The sequence below is a fragment of the Aulonocara stuartgranti genome (assembly GCF_965226115.1).
Source record: "Aulonocara stuartgranti genome assembly, chromosome: 6".
Lineage (NCBI taxonomy): Eukaryota > Metazoa > Chordata > Actinopteri > Cichliformes > Cichlidae > Aulonocara > Aulonocara stuartgranti.
In genome coordinates, this window is record NC_138944.1 from 9,692,586 (window position 1) to 9,710,601 (window position 18,016).

General features: G+C 40.6%; 1 protein-coding gene across 2 annotated transcripts; it reads right to left on the reverse strand.

Annotated features, from left to right (window-relative positions):
- Positions 1–670: 670 nt before the first annotated feature.
- On the reverse strand, positions 671–14,742 carry ldb1b (LIM-domain binding 1b). Of its 2 annotated transcripts, none has more exons than XM_082535212.1 (11): positions 14,653–14,742; positions 8,957–9,059; positions 7,479–7,523; positions 7,166–7,241; positions 6,975–7,077; positions 6,723–6,895; positions 5,315–5,437; positions 5,149–5,232; positions 3,880–4,003; positions 3,639–3,787; positions 671–2,882 (listed from the first exon to the last, which is right to left on the reverse strand). In XM_082535212.1, the coding sequence occupies exons 1-11, from the start codon at positions 14,684–14,686 to the stop codon at positions 2,652–2,654; spliced, it is 1,245 nt and encodes a 414-aa protein (XP_082391338.1). In that variant the 5' UTR covers positions 14,687–14,742; the 3' UTR covers positions 671–2,651. The 2 variants fall into 2 exon arrangements, with proteins under 2 accessions (XP_082391338.1, XP_082391339.1); XM_082535213.1 differs by lacking the exon at positions 14,653–14,742 and adding an exon at positions 11,464–11,720.
- Between the last annotated feature and the right edge of the window lie 3,274 nt (positions 14,743–18,016).

The following is an 18,016-nucleotide window of genomic DNA, read 5'->3' on the forward strand; positions in this document are numbered from 1 at the left end:
GTAGAGAGGCTGTTAAAGGCAGTTTACATGAAGGAAACCCAGAGTATCAACACCTCCTATGTGGAATTCAAGAAGGTGCATTTTTATGGACTTCCAGAGAGGACATACTCCAGGTTCTAGGTAATTTAACATAAAGTTACATAACGTGATATACCAGAGAACCTACCCAATAAAGTGTCCAGTTAGCGCCTCTAGTTCTTTAAAATAGTAATCTTGCACAAAAGGGCATTGTTGTTGTTGTTTTTCCAGTGCATTTTTTTTTTTTACAGCAATCTAATGCCGCTTAGTCTTCGAGTTGTGATCGAAAGCGGAAAATATGAAACATATTGCTGTAACTGCACTTTTTCCTAAACCAGGCAGTTGATCATGTGTTTGATGAGTCATTTTCTTATGCTTTTTAGCTTATATGGTCTCACTTGTCTTGAGATGAAAGCAGATCAGTCTATGTAACACACAAAGTAAAGTGTGTAAGTTTTATCCAAAAATAAGCTTTCAATAAACAGTAACCAGATATGCAACAGGGTTTAAGCTGTTTTGTGTTTGCGAAATATGCACTACATAATGTTGTTTAAAATTATGTAAGCCAAAAGGACACAACATGCAACTAAAAAACAGTGTTGGCTTAAATAAGCTTTGAGTGTAAAATTTAGTACAATCAACTACAAAGAAGTTTTTTAAAGTGAAAATGTATCTTTTTATTGGTACCATACATTAATTATCAAGGGCAGAAACTAACCAAATCAAAAAAATATATATCAAACAATGATTTTCCTACAGGGTCTGGAGAAGGTACAAGTCACCATTCAAACTCAGTCATAACTGCTGCTGGATTCAACAGTAACAAAATGGAAATGTACAAAACAATGACAGAGCTTCAGCTGTTCATTTATTAGACTTTACAGACTCAGCATTGCTACCAAATATGCAGACTGAACTCAATGTGAGGCTGGTTTAAGAAGATGTGTATGATTCTGGTTATGAATACAAATAAAGACAATTTAGACAGAAAACTTCTTAAAACAAAAAATCTGTTTAGCCAGTGACGAAACATGAAAGTCACCGGATAACTAAAGTTCAGCGAGCACATTCACTTGACATCAAATTGTAATACACAAAATTGTGAATGTTAAGTGAAAAAAAAAATCACTTTCTGTATAGATGAATACATGACTGAATTTCTGAATAAATTAAAGAAAATAAACAGTAAAACCATCTCTCTATGGTGGCATTGTACCCCCAGGGGGAGTTGTAATTTACATTTTTAAAAAAGAGGGAGGAGGAAAGAGAGCAGGTGGGAAGGTAGAGGGGACGGGTTCATGAATTTTCTCCTTTTTCCTATTTTTGTTTCTTTACATTAGATTGGGATGGCTTTAGGTAAATCTAAGTAAGAATACATTTTATTACAGTCAGACAGAACTTTGCTACTACCTTAAATATACAAGCACAAATACACAAAAATTCAAATCTCAAAAGGAAAAAAAAAAAAAAAAAAAGGAACAAAAAGACAAAATAAAAACATCCACACTAAAGTATTTCTCTTTTATAAACATAAAAGATAAAAACAATATATTTTAGAGGGGGAAGGGATAAAAGTCCTGTGTTGCTCCTTGGTCTGTAGCTTTTTCAGTATTGGTAGAAAATAAAAAAGTAACAATTGAAATGAAGGCGTTTAATACAAATTAAAAAACATTCTAGGGAAATATATACTGTATAAAAACTCTTAAAATGTGTAACTGTGTGTGTGTGTGTGTGTAAGACTGTGCATGTGTGTGTGTTGTCAATGTTCTGTTTGAAAGACTGCATTCACTGTAGTCTAATCAGAGATATTTGGGCACTAGGGGGACTCAAAATCCTTCGATCATTATGTGTGGTTGTGTGTGTGTGTGCGCGCACGCGTCTGTGTGTTTGATGTTTCCCTAGTGCCACATTTCACCTCTCTTATTAGTGTGTTCATTTCAAATGGTTTTACATACCGATTCTAAATCCTGGTCCATCTGCTTCAGCAAAGCCACCATTAAACTCACGCTGCTGCTTTTCTCTTCTCAAAACTTTCACAAACACACACTCGCACGCATGCAAGCGCACACCCACACACACACACACACTCTATTAACAAACGTTATGGGCGACCCGCACATCAGCAGAGCAGACCAGAATCCAGAGGCATGTTTAGCGTAGGAGTGGACGAGTCGTCCCTAAGCGACTCGCCACCATCTTGAAGCCCGACTGCCACCTTCCCCTCCACCCCACCTGTTCCTACATGTGAACTTCAGTATGGATACTTTAGCGTGCACAGTTCTCCCCTGGACTAAATCATCACTCGTGCTACCCGGTTGCCATCCAAAACTGAAAATTGGCAAGAGCAGATGGGACTTTTTGTCTATGAAATGACGAAAAGGGAGCGAGAGGTGGGACACAGTGCCTAATTATCAGGAAGTCACCGCAATAATCGAAGTTGTGAAACTTCCTCCAGCTCGGCAAAACAGTCCGAGCCCCCTCGGGCTACCTGTGCTTGAATCTGAGCGCTACAGTGGTGTTTGGATTGGAGAGCAGATGATGGACTGTTACTGTTGCAGTCATGGCTATTGAGGTGGGGTGGGGGCCTAGGAGTGACAGGGAGGGGTTAGGTTGAGGATGCGGGGCTCTGGGCTCTACTGTGATGCCTGTGAGGTGGGGTTGTCGCTCTTGCTCTCCTGGCTGGAAGGAGCCTTGTTGTTCCAAGGCGAGTTGGAGCCCAGCGCCGGAGAGTTGTTGAAGCTGTCCTCGTCATCTATGCCATTGGCAGCGTCGAACTGTGTGTTCTCCAGCCGTGTGATCAGACGCTCATCCTCGTCGCCGAACTCCCCTCCCATCAGAGTGGGCTCTCCCACCACCATCACATCCTACGGAGTTACAAAACAGCACAACAATCAGACCACATGAATATCTTAGAACAGATGGCATACGATTTTATATCATACAAGCGATGCATTTAGTGCCTCTGAATCCCCCCCTGTAAAGCCACCTCTCATTTGCACCTGCTGTAGTTTTGGCAGGAACTTTGACCAACCAGCTGTTAATAATAAAGATGTATTTACTGTTAAAACACTTGCTCTGACCTGATTACAGTCAAGCAACATCTAAAATGTTAATTCCAAAAGTAATGGCTATAGACTAATGACAACAACTGAATTTAAAGAAAATTAATACATTTTCTACCATGAAAATGAAAGTATGGAACTCACCCAAAAGTCATAGCACAGTGCTTTTATTTTCCTGGGTTGCTATTAGTAACTTTTCCCGGCTATATTAAAAATGCATTAAATGGCACAAGTTTATCTTACAGTTAAACAAAACAAGAATGAACCCTGATGAGGTGTTTGCAAAAACATGAGAGGGTTTAAAAGTGACATTTGTACTTCTACTAGCTCAGTCAGTAACAAGATGTTTCAACTGTGTTTTAGTTAGGGTTAGGATTACAGAATCTGAGTCAGTCCTCATATTTTTGTACACAGAATGACTTTGGTTTATTGAGTCCCGCTTTTTTGTTGCCACGATTATCTGAACTCTCCTTAGCAAATCCATGGAGCAGTTTATCAAAGAGCAAAATGATAATGTCTGCTCAAATGATAGACACTAGATGGCACCAGAGCACTCACCGGAACTTGGCTGGACAGTGGGAAGCCACTACCAGGACTCTTCTTTTTGTTGTTGTTGTTATTGTTAGTTCCTCCTCCTCCACTGATGGTGCTGCCGCCTGACATCCTACGCTTCCGCCGTTTGTTAGGGGCTTGTCTTGATGGCTCAGCTACAGATAAGGAATAAAGAGAGAAAGTTACACATCCAGTTACCACATATCAACGTGTCTGCGTGTCCTATCTAATCATGCGGTTCACCTACCAGGTGGTGCCACCATCCTCTGCCATTTCTGGAACAGACAGGTCTTGAGGCAGTCTCTGGGGCTGAGGCTGTAGGTCTTGTGTCTGGACATCAGCTCCTGCATGGGCTCCAAAATCACACACAGCTAGAGGAAGGAACAGAGGAGATGCCACAGGTTAGTGATTACCCATTTTTCAAGGTAATTAGAGATGCTCCGCTTGATTTATTACCAGCATTATCAGCTGGTGTTCAGCATTATTAGCATCACTGGTTGACTTGAAAGTTTGAGATCAGACAATGCGATGGGATAAAACATCAAGCAAAACAATTTGTTATCACTTCGCGGCAACGTTAGAGTGGCTTAATCACTACAGAGGCATCTAAAGCTCATGTTCCAATCAATTTTCACATGGATGTGAGGTGGTGCTGCGTGCTGTGTTTAAAATGAGAGGCACGCCAGATGCAGAAAAACAAACAGCCTGCTAGTATCCAACTGGGCCTGTTTGTCAAGCATACAAGAACATTTAAAGCATTACTGTTCTGCAAGGGGATGTCACCAATAACTAAAGAGGCAGTATTTTTCTCATGTCTCACACACAAAATTTAATAAACAGCTGTGATTATTTGCACAGTCGGGTAGAGGATGAAGAGCCTTTTTTTAAAAGCAAATGGGGAAATAGCTGTTGAATGAAATGTAAATTATGCAGACATAGATGCTGGTAAAATGTTGCCAAGATCATGACTTATAATATCCCCTTAAAGTTTTAAAGGTTCCTGTCAACAAGCAGCAGCTTCACGCTTGTAAAACAAGAGATTCAAGCAAAGCACTGCTCTCCAGAGACACTACTAGTCAAAAACGCTCTACATACAGGGTCAGTTTTTAGTAATAAACCATTTCAACCATTCTTGTATCTTTACTGTACATGAACACAATGTGCTTATGTTGGTTGTCACCCCACAGGATCTGTAAAGCATCCAAAAATAAAGTCTCCAGTTTGTACACACCTTGACTACAAACTATATATTCATTTATAAACCAGAAGGTAATCATTCAAAGTGCTTTAAAAGCAGGAACTGCTCTGAACAGTCTTCTCACTCTACTCAGTGATGCTGTATATAACATATGCTGCTGTTTGGCAGGTTACTCAATGTCCCTAATTAACTGTTTAACATCCTGTAAAGTTTTCAGAGATGGAAATGTTTTCTTACGAAATTACATCTGGACCACGATCAAGACACAAGGAAAGAACATTTTTCCAAATCCAAATGTTGCACATGTACTGTACTCACTCGGAGGTAGTTGAGGGTGGAGTTCGACAGGCCACATCTTGTTATGTTTTTGGACAGCTGGTCCAGCATCTGAGAGTCTTGGGCCTGGAACATATGGAAAGGAGATTAGAAATCTAGCAAACAGCGTGTGCCGGTGTGGGTTCCTACTTCCTCTGCATTCACTCACATGCATGGCCAGTATACTACGAGGAATGAGTTCACGATGTTGTCGGATACTGAAGTGCCACGTCTTTATCCTCATCATGTCGTCAAACATGAACTCCAGGTACAAGCGCCCTTCTACACACACCTGCAGAAGATCAGAGAACTGGAGTTAGTACACAACCGAAGAGAGACGAATAGAATCTATGCAGGAGTGGGTACATGTTTACACATTTAAAGATTAGTGTTTTTTGCAGCAGGGAATTCATTAAGAAATTTTTCGAAAATACTTTTTTAAATAATTCTTGTTATACAGAATATCAGATTCTCACTACACGAGTAGAACAAATCCCTACGTTGTCTGCAGAAAAGGACAATGATATGAGCCAAGTTCATGATCAACAAAGCTGCATGTTGCCTTCCATTTTTGGGACAGTAATTATACTCAAAATAAGAGTGGAGAGAGGTGGAAAGAGAAGGTCACATCTATCATCAATGCAATGTCAACCAAGTTAATAATCACTTGCGGAGAGCCTGGGACAGAGATTCTGTGCACGACAGAATGCACGAAACACTCATAAAATCTGATTAAAACGGCAACTAACCACGTCCTTAATGCTGTGGTAGCATGCAGGTAACTTGAGGAGACGACCAGTTTTTGATCTGCACAATCGGTTTTATTATTTTTTATTTTATTTCTAAACTTATGTATCTGTATGTTAATAAGAGGAAATATTCCTGATACGTTTATTTCAGGGACACGGCTCTAAACCCAGATGCTCCAATCTGCTGTTTGTAATGGACAGCCAATCAGATGAAAAGTGCCTTAAAGTGAGAGAAGCTAAATTTACATCTTATTGAGTATTAGGGCCAAATTAAGAAAAGAAACATGTTGATCACTTTGAGAATAAAGTTGAAATTTCGAGATTAAAGATGAGAAATAGTCAAAATGTGGCGATTACAGTTATTGTTTCAAGACAGATTTCTATACCCTTTCCAAAATGCCTTATTTAGATGAGTTGGTGAAACAAATTGATCAACTGTCTTGTGATACAGCATACATCCACTTTATTGGATGAGGGTGGAACTATTGATATCCTTGCATCTGTCCACTGCCAGCCATTACATTTTGTGCAAATCCACTCTTCCGAGTGTTTTTATTTTTCCTTCTGCAGCTTCCTGCACCACCTTTTTGACGTCTACGTGCTAAAAGAGAAATTGTTTCCTTCCTTTTTACTAAAGTTAATTATGAAGATTCCACCGACTCCATTTTTCTTGAAACAACTTTAATCTCCATATTTCAACTTTTGTCTCGAAATAGAATTACTCTGATGGACATAGACAGAAATTTCATCTTTAAATATCAGTTTTTAGAAGTACCAGCTGTATTTGTCCCCAATACCTCATTGTCCCCATCCCCTGCACATACACACCTGTGTGAACATGGGTTTTCCATTCTGTGTGACCATAGTGCACTGATCACAGTCGAGGGAGACAAAGTTATTGTGGAAGGACTCCTTGGGATGTTTCAGTACATAGTAGAGCTCAGTGGCACCGCCCTCAAATATACTCCGGAAGTACCTCGGGATTAACGTCCGGCCAATTGCTGTAAGAAGAAATCTGAATCTGAAAAACCTGATTCTGAAAATCTGAATCTGATTTGTGTCATTCAAACAGCTCCCTACTGTAACGTTTGGGTCCATCTTCCAGACAGAAAGTAATGGTCAGCATGGCATCGTCCTCAAAGAACTCTGTAGTAAATGCATCCCACCACAGGTTGTCACACTCCTACGTTGTAGAGAGGAGAAAGTTATCCATTAAACACCTTTTTGGGGGCGTTTAGCGTCAATGTATGTGGCTGTGTATGCACACAAACCTCTGTCCAGTTCTGTAGTCGTTTGTTGAGCTCATATATTCTGTAGTCTGTCTGGTTGCCATATGGTGTGTGCCTCCTGGAAGAAACAAATTGAAAAGAACACAAAAGCTGACAGTCATCAAAATGCAGTAGGGTTACAGCTCTCATAGACTCTTTAGATTTAGCAGGGTTTAACCCAGTTGAGGTTTACAGTCTTACTGCAAGATCTCTAGGCAATTAAGAGAAGGGAAAAAAAATCTCACAATCTTATCTGTATTTGTATTACTACGGTTTTTAAACCTGCCTGGAATAATGGGAAACAATGTAGTCTTACCCTATTCCTGGCTCCAGGTATGTGGGAGGGTACATTGGAGTGGGGCTGTAGAGAAACAGGAGACAGAGACATTATTACATTCAGCTATAGTGCTAATATGCTCTCCTCAAGGAGCTAGTCTGCCTTTACAACCCCGGGACATGAGCCAAACATGGCAAAAATTGGATGAGACGGTAAATATCAATTCTCAAATGCACAGACACAATCAACAACTGCAGCCGATTCATTTATTTATTTATTGCAAAATGACAACGGGTGGAAAAACAACCAAAATTTAAAAAAACAACGATATTCTCCAACTTTACTGAGCTACACAATTCAATGCAATTTTTTGGCTGTAAATTTTCACCTCATACAGCAGTTAACAGTTTAAACATTGCTCACAGTAGCTCAGCAGGTAATTGCCTTTATAATTCGTGGCGTAAACGATGAATGAATAACATTTTTCTACTCTGGATTACAGCAGTACTGATGCAAATGTTCACTCAATGACAGAAGATCAGCGGGCCCCCCTTTACTTAAATACAAGGAATAAACCTTCATATATTAAAGGTGTTTTACCAGTGCGTGGTAATATTGTACAACGTATGCAACACTTTGAAAAACGGCTTATATTTAGGATCTGATACTGGAAGGTAGCATCACTCAGTTATTACATTATTATGCCAATAGATGATCTCAAGGCTTGATGCTTTTTTAAAGCATAATGCATTCAATTATTAATTGAGGTTTGCATGTTCTCCCAATCCCTGTGTGCGTTCTCTCTGAGTACTCCGGCTTCCTCCCAGAGACCAAAGACACGAATTTTACAGTAATTGGCGAGACTAAATTGGCCATAGATGGGGACGTGAGTGTGTCATCTCTCTGTGTTGCTATGTGATTGACCATTTCAGCTGGGATAGGCTGTGCCCCCTCGCCCGTAAGTACCATAAGTAACTAATAAAAATGGATGGATTAAATAAATATTGAACTAAAATTTCCCAGGAAAATTCACGCTTCACGCCAGCTTCAGCTAATATAACACACTCTTGCAACACTGATGTGCTCACAGTCACACCTACTGCATGTGCTCATCTCTCTACACACTTTGAAATGAATGTGCAAGCATTGAGTGGCTACACTGATCCCTCACAAAACGTGGGAAAACAGACTGAGGAGGATTTCTATCTGTTGGTTTGATTTTAAATTAAAGGCTTAAAGTAATTATGCAAAGATACAAGATTTCCTTCGCCGTGTTTGTAGAGCGGAGCTGAGACAGCTAAAGTGAGGATAATGCTACTTAAGTCGATAACTTGTAAGGTTATTGTAAACGCACTGCAAAAACTTTGCGACAACAGTTTGAATGCACAGAAGCATTTGAAAAACATTTGACAGCTAACAGAAAACATACTTTAAAAACAACACAGTTGGCCCCATAAGCAGTCAGCTAGACTAATTTTTGGCAAGCTTTACAAACACAGCACAGAAATTAAACTCACCCCACGTCTCTGTCCAGCATGGTGCCGGGGTGGAAAGGGGGGAAAGTGCTACCGTTGGGGGGCTCCTTGGGGGAGTACAGCTTGAACGACTTGGAGGAACAGCCTGGAACAGAAGTGACGTATATATTTGTAATATACATTATTATATTTAACTTATGGCAGATGAAAACTTGTGACCTGACGGAGAACATGACGTGTGTATAGTAAGCATGCCAAATTTAGACACAAAAGATAAAGATAAAAAATTTATTAACTGAAAAAAAAGTAAACTTTTCAATATTGATAAAGCTGAGGTTATGGAAAAAAAACCAACAAAACCAAAGATGATGATGTCGAACAGGGCTGTACGAATCTGTAATACTGAGATTGAAAAGATGCAAAGGCCCACGATACGGCATCAGATCTTGCCTTACCTACTTGAAGCATGCTAGTATGGTAAAGTTGTCAGGTTTAAAGATTATCTGGCTAAAAACTGAAGCGGCGATACATAAATACATAGTTTCTTTTTTGGTCCATGATCCAATCATGATTGAATAACTGGACCTGTGCTAAAAATTGTTTTTTTTGAAAACCAAAGTAAAAAGTGGAGAACTGTTACACCTCTGATGCCTAATCAGCCTGAAATAACCAGTATGGTCCAGTTTTAACTGCACTCATTCCATGGTCTTCCCTGAATGGCTCATTTTTGGGGCATTAAAATATAAAACAACACAATGGAAGAAGCCTCATGCAGCACTACCATAGAAACTGGTGCCTTACCATGAAGTACTAAACAGTAAGTCAGAAGGAACCCCAAACACAAGAGAAAACATACTGATGACACTGACACACACACATAAAGATCCAGTCCCTGTTCTACTCTAATTGCCTGGCTCTCTTATAAAGGCCATCCAGGCGTGGCGGCCTCTGGGTCACGACCTCTGCGTCACCATGGTGAAGCCCCACCTCCTTCATATCTCTCTGTGGTGTCTCTGCATATTAAACATATTTATGTCACTGTATGTCTGAAGGAAAGATATAACCAAAGAGGGGGACTTGTCTCAGAGGAAAGTTTGTTATGAAATGAGAACACAGTGACGTAAGATGTATAGTAAACAGTTAAACCAGTAAAAAGTACTAGTAACACTTCATAACACATATCTGCAGACACACTGTGGTGAGGTGGGCAGACAGAGGCTGCCTAACCTTTAAAGTCACACACATTAGGATGTTGTTCCTATAAATCACTAATCTATGCATCCTTATGAAATCCATTCTAGTGAAAGGAGGAATTGCATTCAAATATGTTGTGAATAACAGCAGCGATCACAGCTTTTACAGACCCAGAGGTAAATTAATAAAAAAGTTTTCCGTAAAGAGTATAGAGCCATAAAACATTTCCATCTTTCTAAAAAGTTAAAAAGAAAAGGCAATAAAACACTCATCTATTTGAAACCCTGGCTTCAAATCGAGTTAAAAACAAGCTGTTTACTATGTGCAACACTATGCTATGGGCTGGATGCACCACCAGAAGACAGATAAATAAATAAATAATCGATTCTTTGTGTGTCCATTAGTTGTTGAGAGCTCCATTAGCTCCTCTCCTCTCCCGTTAGCGGTTAATGACAGGCAGTCACAATCACATCAGCTGGACTCCACTTCCTCCACTGGGAATCGTGTTCCTCTCTTTTACAAGCACACAGTACACAATGTCGACAGAAACATACACATTAAAAATACACACATCTGCTTGTGGACAGAAACTTTTAGAGCAGATCATCTGTCAAACTGGCACGGATGCCAAAAAACACTCAACTATTGACTTTTCTTCATGCTCAGCCGCCAAAAATCCACCCAACATCACGTCTCCTCTAAATGGGGATATAACCTGTCGTGGTTGTGCACTCCTGCCACTCAAGACTGCCACCATGATTGGTACAAGGGACAAGATAAGGGACAAGTATCCAAACGGAATTTGTGAGCCGGATAAACCTGAACCACATTGTTAAACTTTGAACGTAAAGTGACACCGGTTTAGGTTATTTCGGCATCTATGCTTCATAAATTTAACTGCTAAAGAAGATTGGATGTAGAGTTGCTACAAAGGCAATTAGAATGGCACCAAGCTAGCATATAGTTGCTAGCTAGGCTAAATTTTTTACGGGACTCGAGCGAGCTTAACAACAAAACGCCAAACAATAATAATCTGAAAAGCAATACATTTATGTGAACAAACAAGACACAATACATAATCCCGATCCCCTCAACCACAGCGACGGTGACTGTGTACAACACTGCCTCGTAGGCCTGCAAGGTAGGCTAACGTCAGCTAGCCTGAAAACTGTTTGTAACCAGTTAGCTGGTTTTAGCCTTCCTGCTAACGCCTTAGCGTTAAATCCCTTCGCAACGAAAAAGCACTCAAAAAGAGGAGCAATTACACCGGCGGCAGTTCCTACACCAACTGTAAACGTTAAAAAAGCTAAACGTTAGAGTCGAGTAGTGTGTTTGGAGGAAAGGCGACCCTTTACCTGCAAAGAAGTCCTATCAGAAAATTGATGTTTACAGATCCGTGCTGATAGACCGTGTGTACGCTCCGTGCGTAAAAACGGATAGGCCCGCTGGACGGCGGTTGGCTGGACGCAACGTACCCACACAATACGTCCCTTTGAATTGGATCAATAAAAAAATCTCCTCCAAACGGAATAAGGCCTAAATTGCGGGAGTCGGTCGGTTATGTTTTGTCCCGCATGAGGCCTTGTCAGTGGGCTGAAGCCTGCTGTGGGTTTACATATGGACCCCGATGAGCCCTTTGTTCACGGGAGGACATGAACAATAGCTGTAGGCCCTCCTCCTCCTCTCCCTCTGCAATGCATTTGCTCCTCTCTCCTCTGCCCAGCACCGCCAGCCGCCCTCTCCCACTTCTGCTCCTCCTCCCCCCACTAATGCACAACTGCACATAAAGGTTGTCTGGTAAGCATTTTTCCCTTCCTCCTCCCTGCATCCCATATCCCTTCCTTGTAACTGACACAGATGAGAATTGTCCTAATGCAACTCAGTGGAGATGAGCGTGGAGACAAAGATCATGCTGACTGCAAAGTGGCTGTCATGTTTACCTAATTAGTGAACATAGGCTTGCTGCAATCAGCTTGAGCTGAGGCAGTGACAACCAAGACCCTGGGCCCAAGCAGGATGCAAACGTGATGCACATACATTTGCAGTGGAGCAGTCCCATTGGTCAAAAGTACACCAAGATCTTATAAATTTACACTTAAAGACAGCAGAATAAGTTTGTCAGTTAATTCTGCCTTTCAGTTTGTATGCTGAACTGCCCAAGGTGGACGAGTAAATCCCCTAACATCAGGAATCTCTATACCCTCTTTTCCTCTCTGAGTCTGCGCGCACACACACAGATCCACGCACACACACAAAGCACTAAGCCAAAAGGAGAATCCCACAGGCTTCTAAATCTGCTTAAATCGCCTCAAATAATAATCAGATATTCAGATCACAGCCAGCAGAGATCTCACCCATATGTCCAAAGTTGTGATATAAAAAGAACAAGCAGTATTAGGACAGCAATTTTTCCATATTTATGCAAGCGTCATATCTAACACGCAAACTATTTGATCTACAGCATCTAACCCCAAAGGACAGAAAAGACAGATTATCCCATATCGAGGATGTAAAGTAGTTTCCTTTCACCCACTAAAGAACTTTCCCTTCCTGCTGCACTCTTTAGGTTGTTACAGCCACCAGCACGAACACGGTTCTCATTAATACACCACCCATGCACACTGGGAGTGAAAACAATGTTTCATAAATGATTTATTCATAAATTAAGCCGCTGTTGCGAGCTGCTCAGTAAACAGGTCTTCACAGAGGGAGTGAGACTAAACACTGGTGCTGATCCGTAATATGACATTATTGCAACATTATAATAACATTTATCATCAGCGTCGTTATTATTATTATTATCATCATCATTATTAATATTACATTCATCTTCACCTTTTAACTGCACTATAGATAACACATATAAATGACTGGAAATATATACACCAAAGCGGACATGAGTAGAAATGTGATTTTTTTTTAAGTTTCTTTTTACACATTTTGGTATGCAGAACAATTTAAACTTCAAGCATCAGTTAAACAAGTTATTTCAGTGGGTTATGACTTGCTGCCTTTGTCTGATATTTAAAATCCCATTTGTTGTTCTGATGGTGTAATATTTTATCCTGAACCAGACTTGCACTGGGGTGTATTTGCAGTGGTATGCAGTTTGTGTGCCCGTATACATGTTGCTCCATGATTCTTTATTACATTGTACACATGATATAATACATGATAGTTTTAATGCAATAATCTAATTCTCAGTTACTTATAAGTCATTTAAATGTGTGCAGTAGATATAAGTAAAGATGCAATTTTTGCACATTTTTTTAAACATTATTCTCACATTTTCATCCAGATTTCTTTTTACTATTATTACTATGTTATATTTTTTAATTCATGCCGGCATTTTGATACACTGAATCTAGGTGTAATACATTTTATTGTATTTTTATTTTTATGCTTTTTTCCATTTATACATTTAAAATACTTGTGTATGTTTTTCAAGTGATGGATCTGTTTGTTGGACATCTATCCCACCGGGATCTGCTGCTCTTATATGCCCAAAATGAAGACAGCAACTCAAATATGAACCTCTTTGTAGACTCTGATGTATGAAATCCAGAGTATGGTGAAGTGCACTGTCTCCCAGAGCCAGGCATGTAGAGAGGATAAGCCTCTATAAGGCCTGTCTCTCACCCGACCAGCAACAAAGATGCCCGGGCTGACTTTATGTATATTGGTTTGACCATGGTAAGCCTGTGACATGAGCTCTTCACAGCTCACGAGGCTGCTGTCAGTCCTTTGGCAGCATCTTTGTGTGTCTAGTACCAGGGGGAGGTGTAGTCTGTTGTAGCTAAGAGTGTCTGTTGTGGGTGACTTATGTGGATTTGCCTATCTTACATTGGCTGGCCCCTGTCACTATGGCAACATGAGCAATCATTGCTGACACAACCAGAGAGAGAGGCTAAGAAACATCCATGGAAATGGACACACAAGGGTTAATCCTGTGTGTGTGTGTGTCTCCCCAAGCTCACCCATTGAAATGGTACATGACGGGGTTAATCCCCAGTGCATGTGTGTGTGGTGGGGTGTTGGAGAGGAGGTGGGGGTGGGAGGTGTGTCAGGATAAGGCTTGAAGGGCTTACACACACCATCTCCTTTGCTCTCAGGCATAGGGACAGCCTTATCTTCAACCAGCACCCCAACCAGTGAGGCACACGGGTACACTCACACAGATCTGCCCAACCCTCGCTTCGTCAGCTTGCCTCATTTTCCTGCAGTTAAACATTCACACCTAAAGCCATAAAGCCATGTATAATAAGTGCTCAAAGCGGACACACATGGTGTTTTCACTAAGCCTACACTTTAAACCCACAAGTGCAACCTGTTTAAATTGACCTTTGTTAAAGTCAATAAAAAGAGAGTAAGAGACTGAACTTGTACAGCATTTTGGTATAAATATGCTGTACTAGTTCTTGCTTTTAAATAAAAGATAAATCAGAAATTCTTCTTTTCGACCGTTTTATTTGACCTCAGAGGTTTTTGTTACCTCGTCAGCTGTGAGAAAGGCAAAAAGGAAAAGGTCAGCAAGACAGACTTACCTCCTTCAGACTCTAGCTGTTCTGACATCGCCATTTTGTCACCTACAAATGCACTTTCACGGCTACACACTGATCTAACTCAGAGCCTGAGTCTGTGTTTTCATGCCTCTCCCACTCTCTGATATCTTCCATGTCCAGACTGTCAGGCTCAGGGGCACGAGGAGGGGGAAGGAGGATGCCTACAGTCTGTGTGTGTGTGTGTGTGTCTGCCTCGCATGTGCATGTGTGTGCGTGCATGCTATCGTGCACATGTGCAAATGTGTGCAATGTGCCACTTCCACTTACTAGTCCACAGGAAACTCAACTGCACATGCATCTGCCAGAGTTCTGATAAGAACCATTCCCGCCAGCCTCCCTTCAGCACAATCCTAAGCACTGATCTCAGGACAGTTTTGTGTCGGTTTGACTGCAGAAAAAGCCCTGACCGAGCTGATCCCAGCTCAAAGATGAGTTCCAACTGGAGAATGAGTGACATCAGTTAAGTGCTGTTTTTTCCGTTTTTTCCCCAAACAGGAATGAAAACAGAACCACTCCTCTTTTCATAGATAGCATTCACTGCATTTCTTTCCCAAAGCTAAAAGCATGCCTACTGTTTCTCGACTTTTCCCACTTCACAATATTAAATAAGTACTTTAGACACATCAGTGGCACACACTGTCCACACGGAGGCTAGCTACATGTCTCTGGGGCTCGTTTCACTGGTGTCTGCCTGCCAGATTTGATACATTTGGCAGCTCAGGCCTCTTTACTCCTTTATTGGATCAGATGGGGGGGGACAGAGATCTCTCTGTCTGATTCAGCTCTGATAAAAGATCCAAAAGACAAGCTGCCACTTTTTGGAGGAATGAGCTCTAACAGTGGCCAGCTTTAGATCAAAGAGACTGTGAGCCAGAAGAGCTGCAGACACTTAACTGACGCAGAACTTCAGCTGTAGTTATTTTAATGGACTCAAGGTTTAGGGTTAAAGCAAAATGTCTTATCTCAACAGAGAAACGTACAACAGAAGAAAGTAGCATTCACATTAATTAGCAGCATGGTGGCTCACAGCAAGAGGATTTCTTTGTGGAGTTCAAATGATCTCCCTCAGCCTGGGAAGGTTTTCTCTAGTTACTTCTGCCACTGAACAGCATCCCATCTGGGCCCAGGACACACTCACAAAAGAGATTCCTAATCTCAAGAGTTGTACTTAGTTATTACATGAGGGCAAAGTACTAGGTTGGACCCCCTTTTCCCTTCAGAACTGCTTCAATTCTTTATGGCACAGATTCAACAAGGTGCTGGAAACATTCCTCTGAGATTTTGGTCCGTATTGATATGATAACACATTTGCTGCACGTCCATAATGTGAATCTTCTGTTGCACCACATCCCAAAAGTGCTCTGTTGGATTTCGATTCTATGACTGTGGAGCACATTAGAGTACAGTGAACTCATTGTTATGATCAAGAAACCACTATAAGATGATTTGACTTTGTGACATGGGATGATATCCTACTGGGAGCAGCGATCAGAAGATGGGTAGACTGTGGTCATAAAGGGATGGAGATGGTAGGCTGTGGCATTTAAACAATGCTCAGCTGCTAGTAAGGGGGACAAAGTGTGCCAAGAAAATATGTCCCACATATTACACCACCAGTAGCAGTCTGAATTGTTGGTAAAAGGCAGGGTGGATCCATGCTTTCATGTTGTTTGTTGAGGCAATGTTTTTCCAATCTTGTATTGTCCAATTTTGGTCAACTTGTCCAAATCAAAGCCTCATATTTCCTATTCTCATCTGACAGGAATAGGTTTTCTGCTGCTGTAGCTCACCTGCTTCAAAGTTTGGCGTGTTGTGCATTCAGTGATACTCTTTGTCATTCTTTGGTTGTGATAAGCAACTATTTGAGTTACTGTTGCATTCATATCAGCTTGAACCCTTCTGTCCATTCTCCTAATATTTATCAGGGCAGAGAACTGCTGCTCACTGAATGTTTTAATGTTTGGAGGATTTTTTAACATCAGTTCAAGATAATACAAACATCAGGTTCTGCTTCTATATCACCTGGTCAAAGATGTGCACAGGTAGCCTCACTCTAGAATTTTAATCACAAAACAGCTTTACTATATCTTGTTGGGTGTTTTTGTAATCTTTCTTTACATGAACAACCACTGGAATCAAAAGTTAGAAATAACTGTCTAAAGTAATTTTGACTTATCTATTTAAATCACAGGAGACCCCAAAAACAGGGTGTGTGTGTACGTGCGTGTACAGAAAAGCAATATAGGTAATAACAATCAGGGATAGAAGTTGAAACCCCTTACATTTAAGAACCAGTATCAAATGGTCTTATTTATAAGAATTTTATCCCTCCAACCTCATGTAATACTAATACTGCTGAGTTTGTCAGCTAGTCTGTGCAAAACAGTGATATTAAACTAATTTCAGTGGCGCTTAAGTCCCAACTGGGTCTTATTTTTCTCCCTCTGTGTTCAGATTTAGATAATAAAAAAGATATTGTAAAGCTCAAAGCTTGAGTAAGCTTATTTTATCCATTCAGAAAATTATTTTATTAAAAAAAATGTATAATAGGATTAATATTAATAAATTATTAATTTCTCCCTCTATTAAATCATAGATAATGTTAACGTCCCCTGTCCAAAATAATGAAGCTTAACACAGGGACTATTGATATTTTGTTCGGAAAAATAAATAGTTTTTAAATACTATAAGTAATTTTTTTTTAGTGAGGACTTTTACTTTGAAAGGACTTGACTGCTTTTACTTAAACGATCTGAATCTCTTGCACCCTACAGCTCAACTGTCAGACGGGAAATTGTTATTGATGCGTCTCATTTGCAAGAGAAAACAAAAGTGCGACAATCAAAACAAGCGACACTGAATATAAATGGATCTGCTGTTGCTCAGCAGAGATCCATCACTCATTCATCTGCTTTACAGTCAGGAGAAATCACTGTGGAAAATTCGGACTGACCTACAATCTGCAGCTTGTCCTTTGATAGCAGCGCCCTCTCGTGGCCACAGTGAGCCAGTGTCTTTGTTTTCATGCTGCCCTACAGTTTTTTTTTTTCTCACTCACTGGGTGAATTCCCTACTCAGGATCTTTTTGGCAGGCAAACACAGACACACTGCAACCTGGGAAGTTCAGCGGCAAGTGCGTCACATGTTATAACAGGCCAAGAGGTGAAGGGATTAAATCAGGAAAAGGCTCAGCTGTGAGGCAGTTTGGCATTGAAATATATTATATGAGTGTGTTACTTTAAGTGTCAAAAGAATCATGCATGTGCTGTAGTAACTTAATGATCTATATTATTATCCATCATCTTCACTGTTGCACTCCCCCCACCCCCAACACCGCCACCCCCTT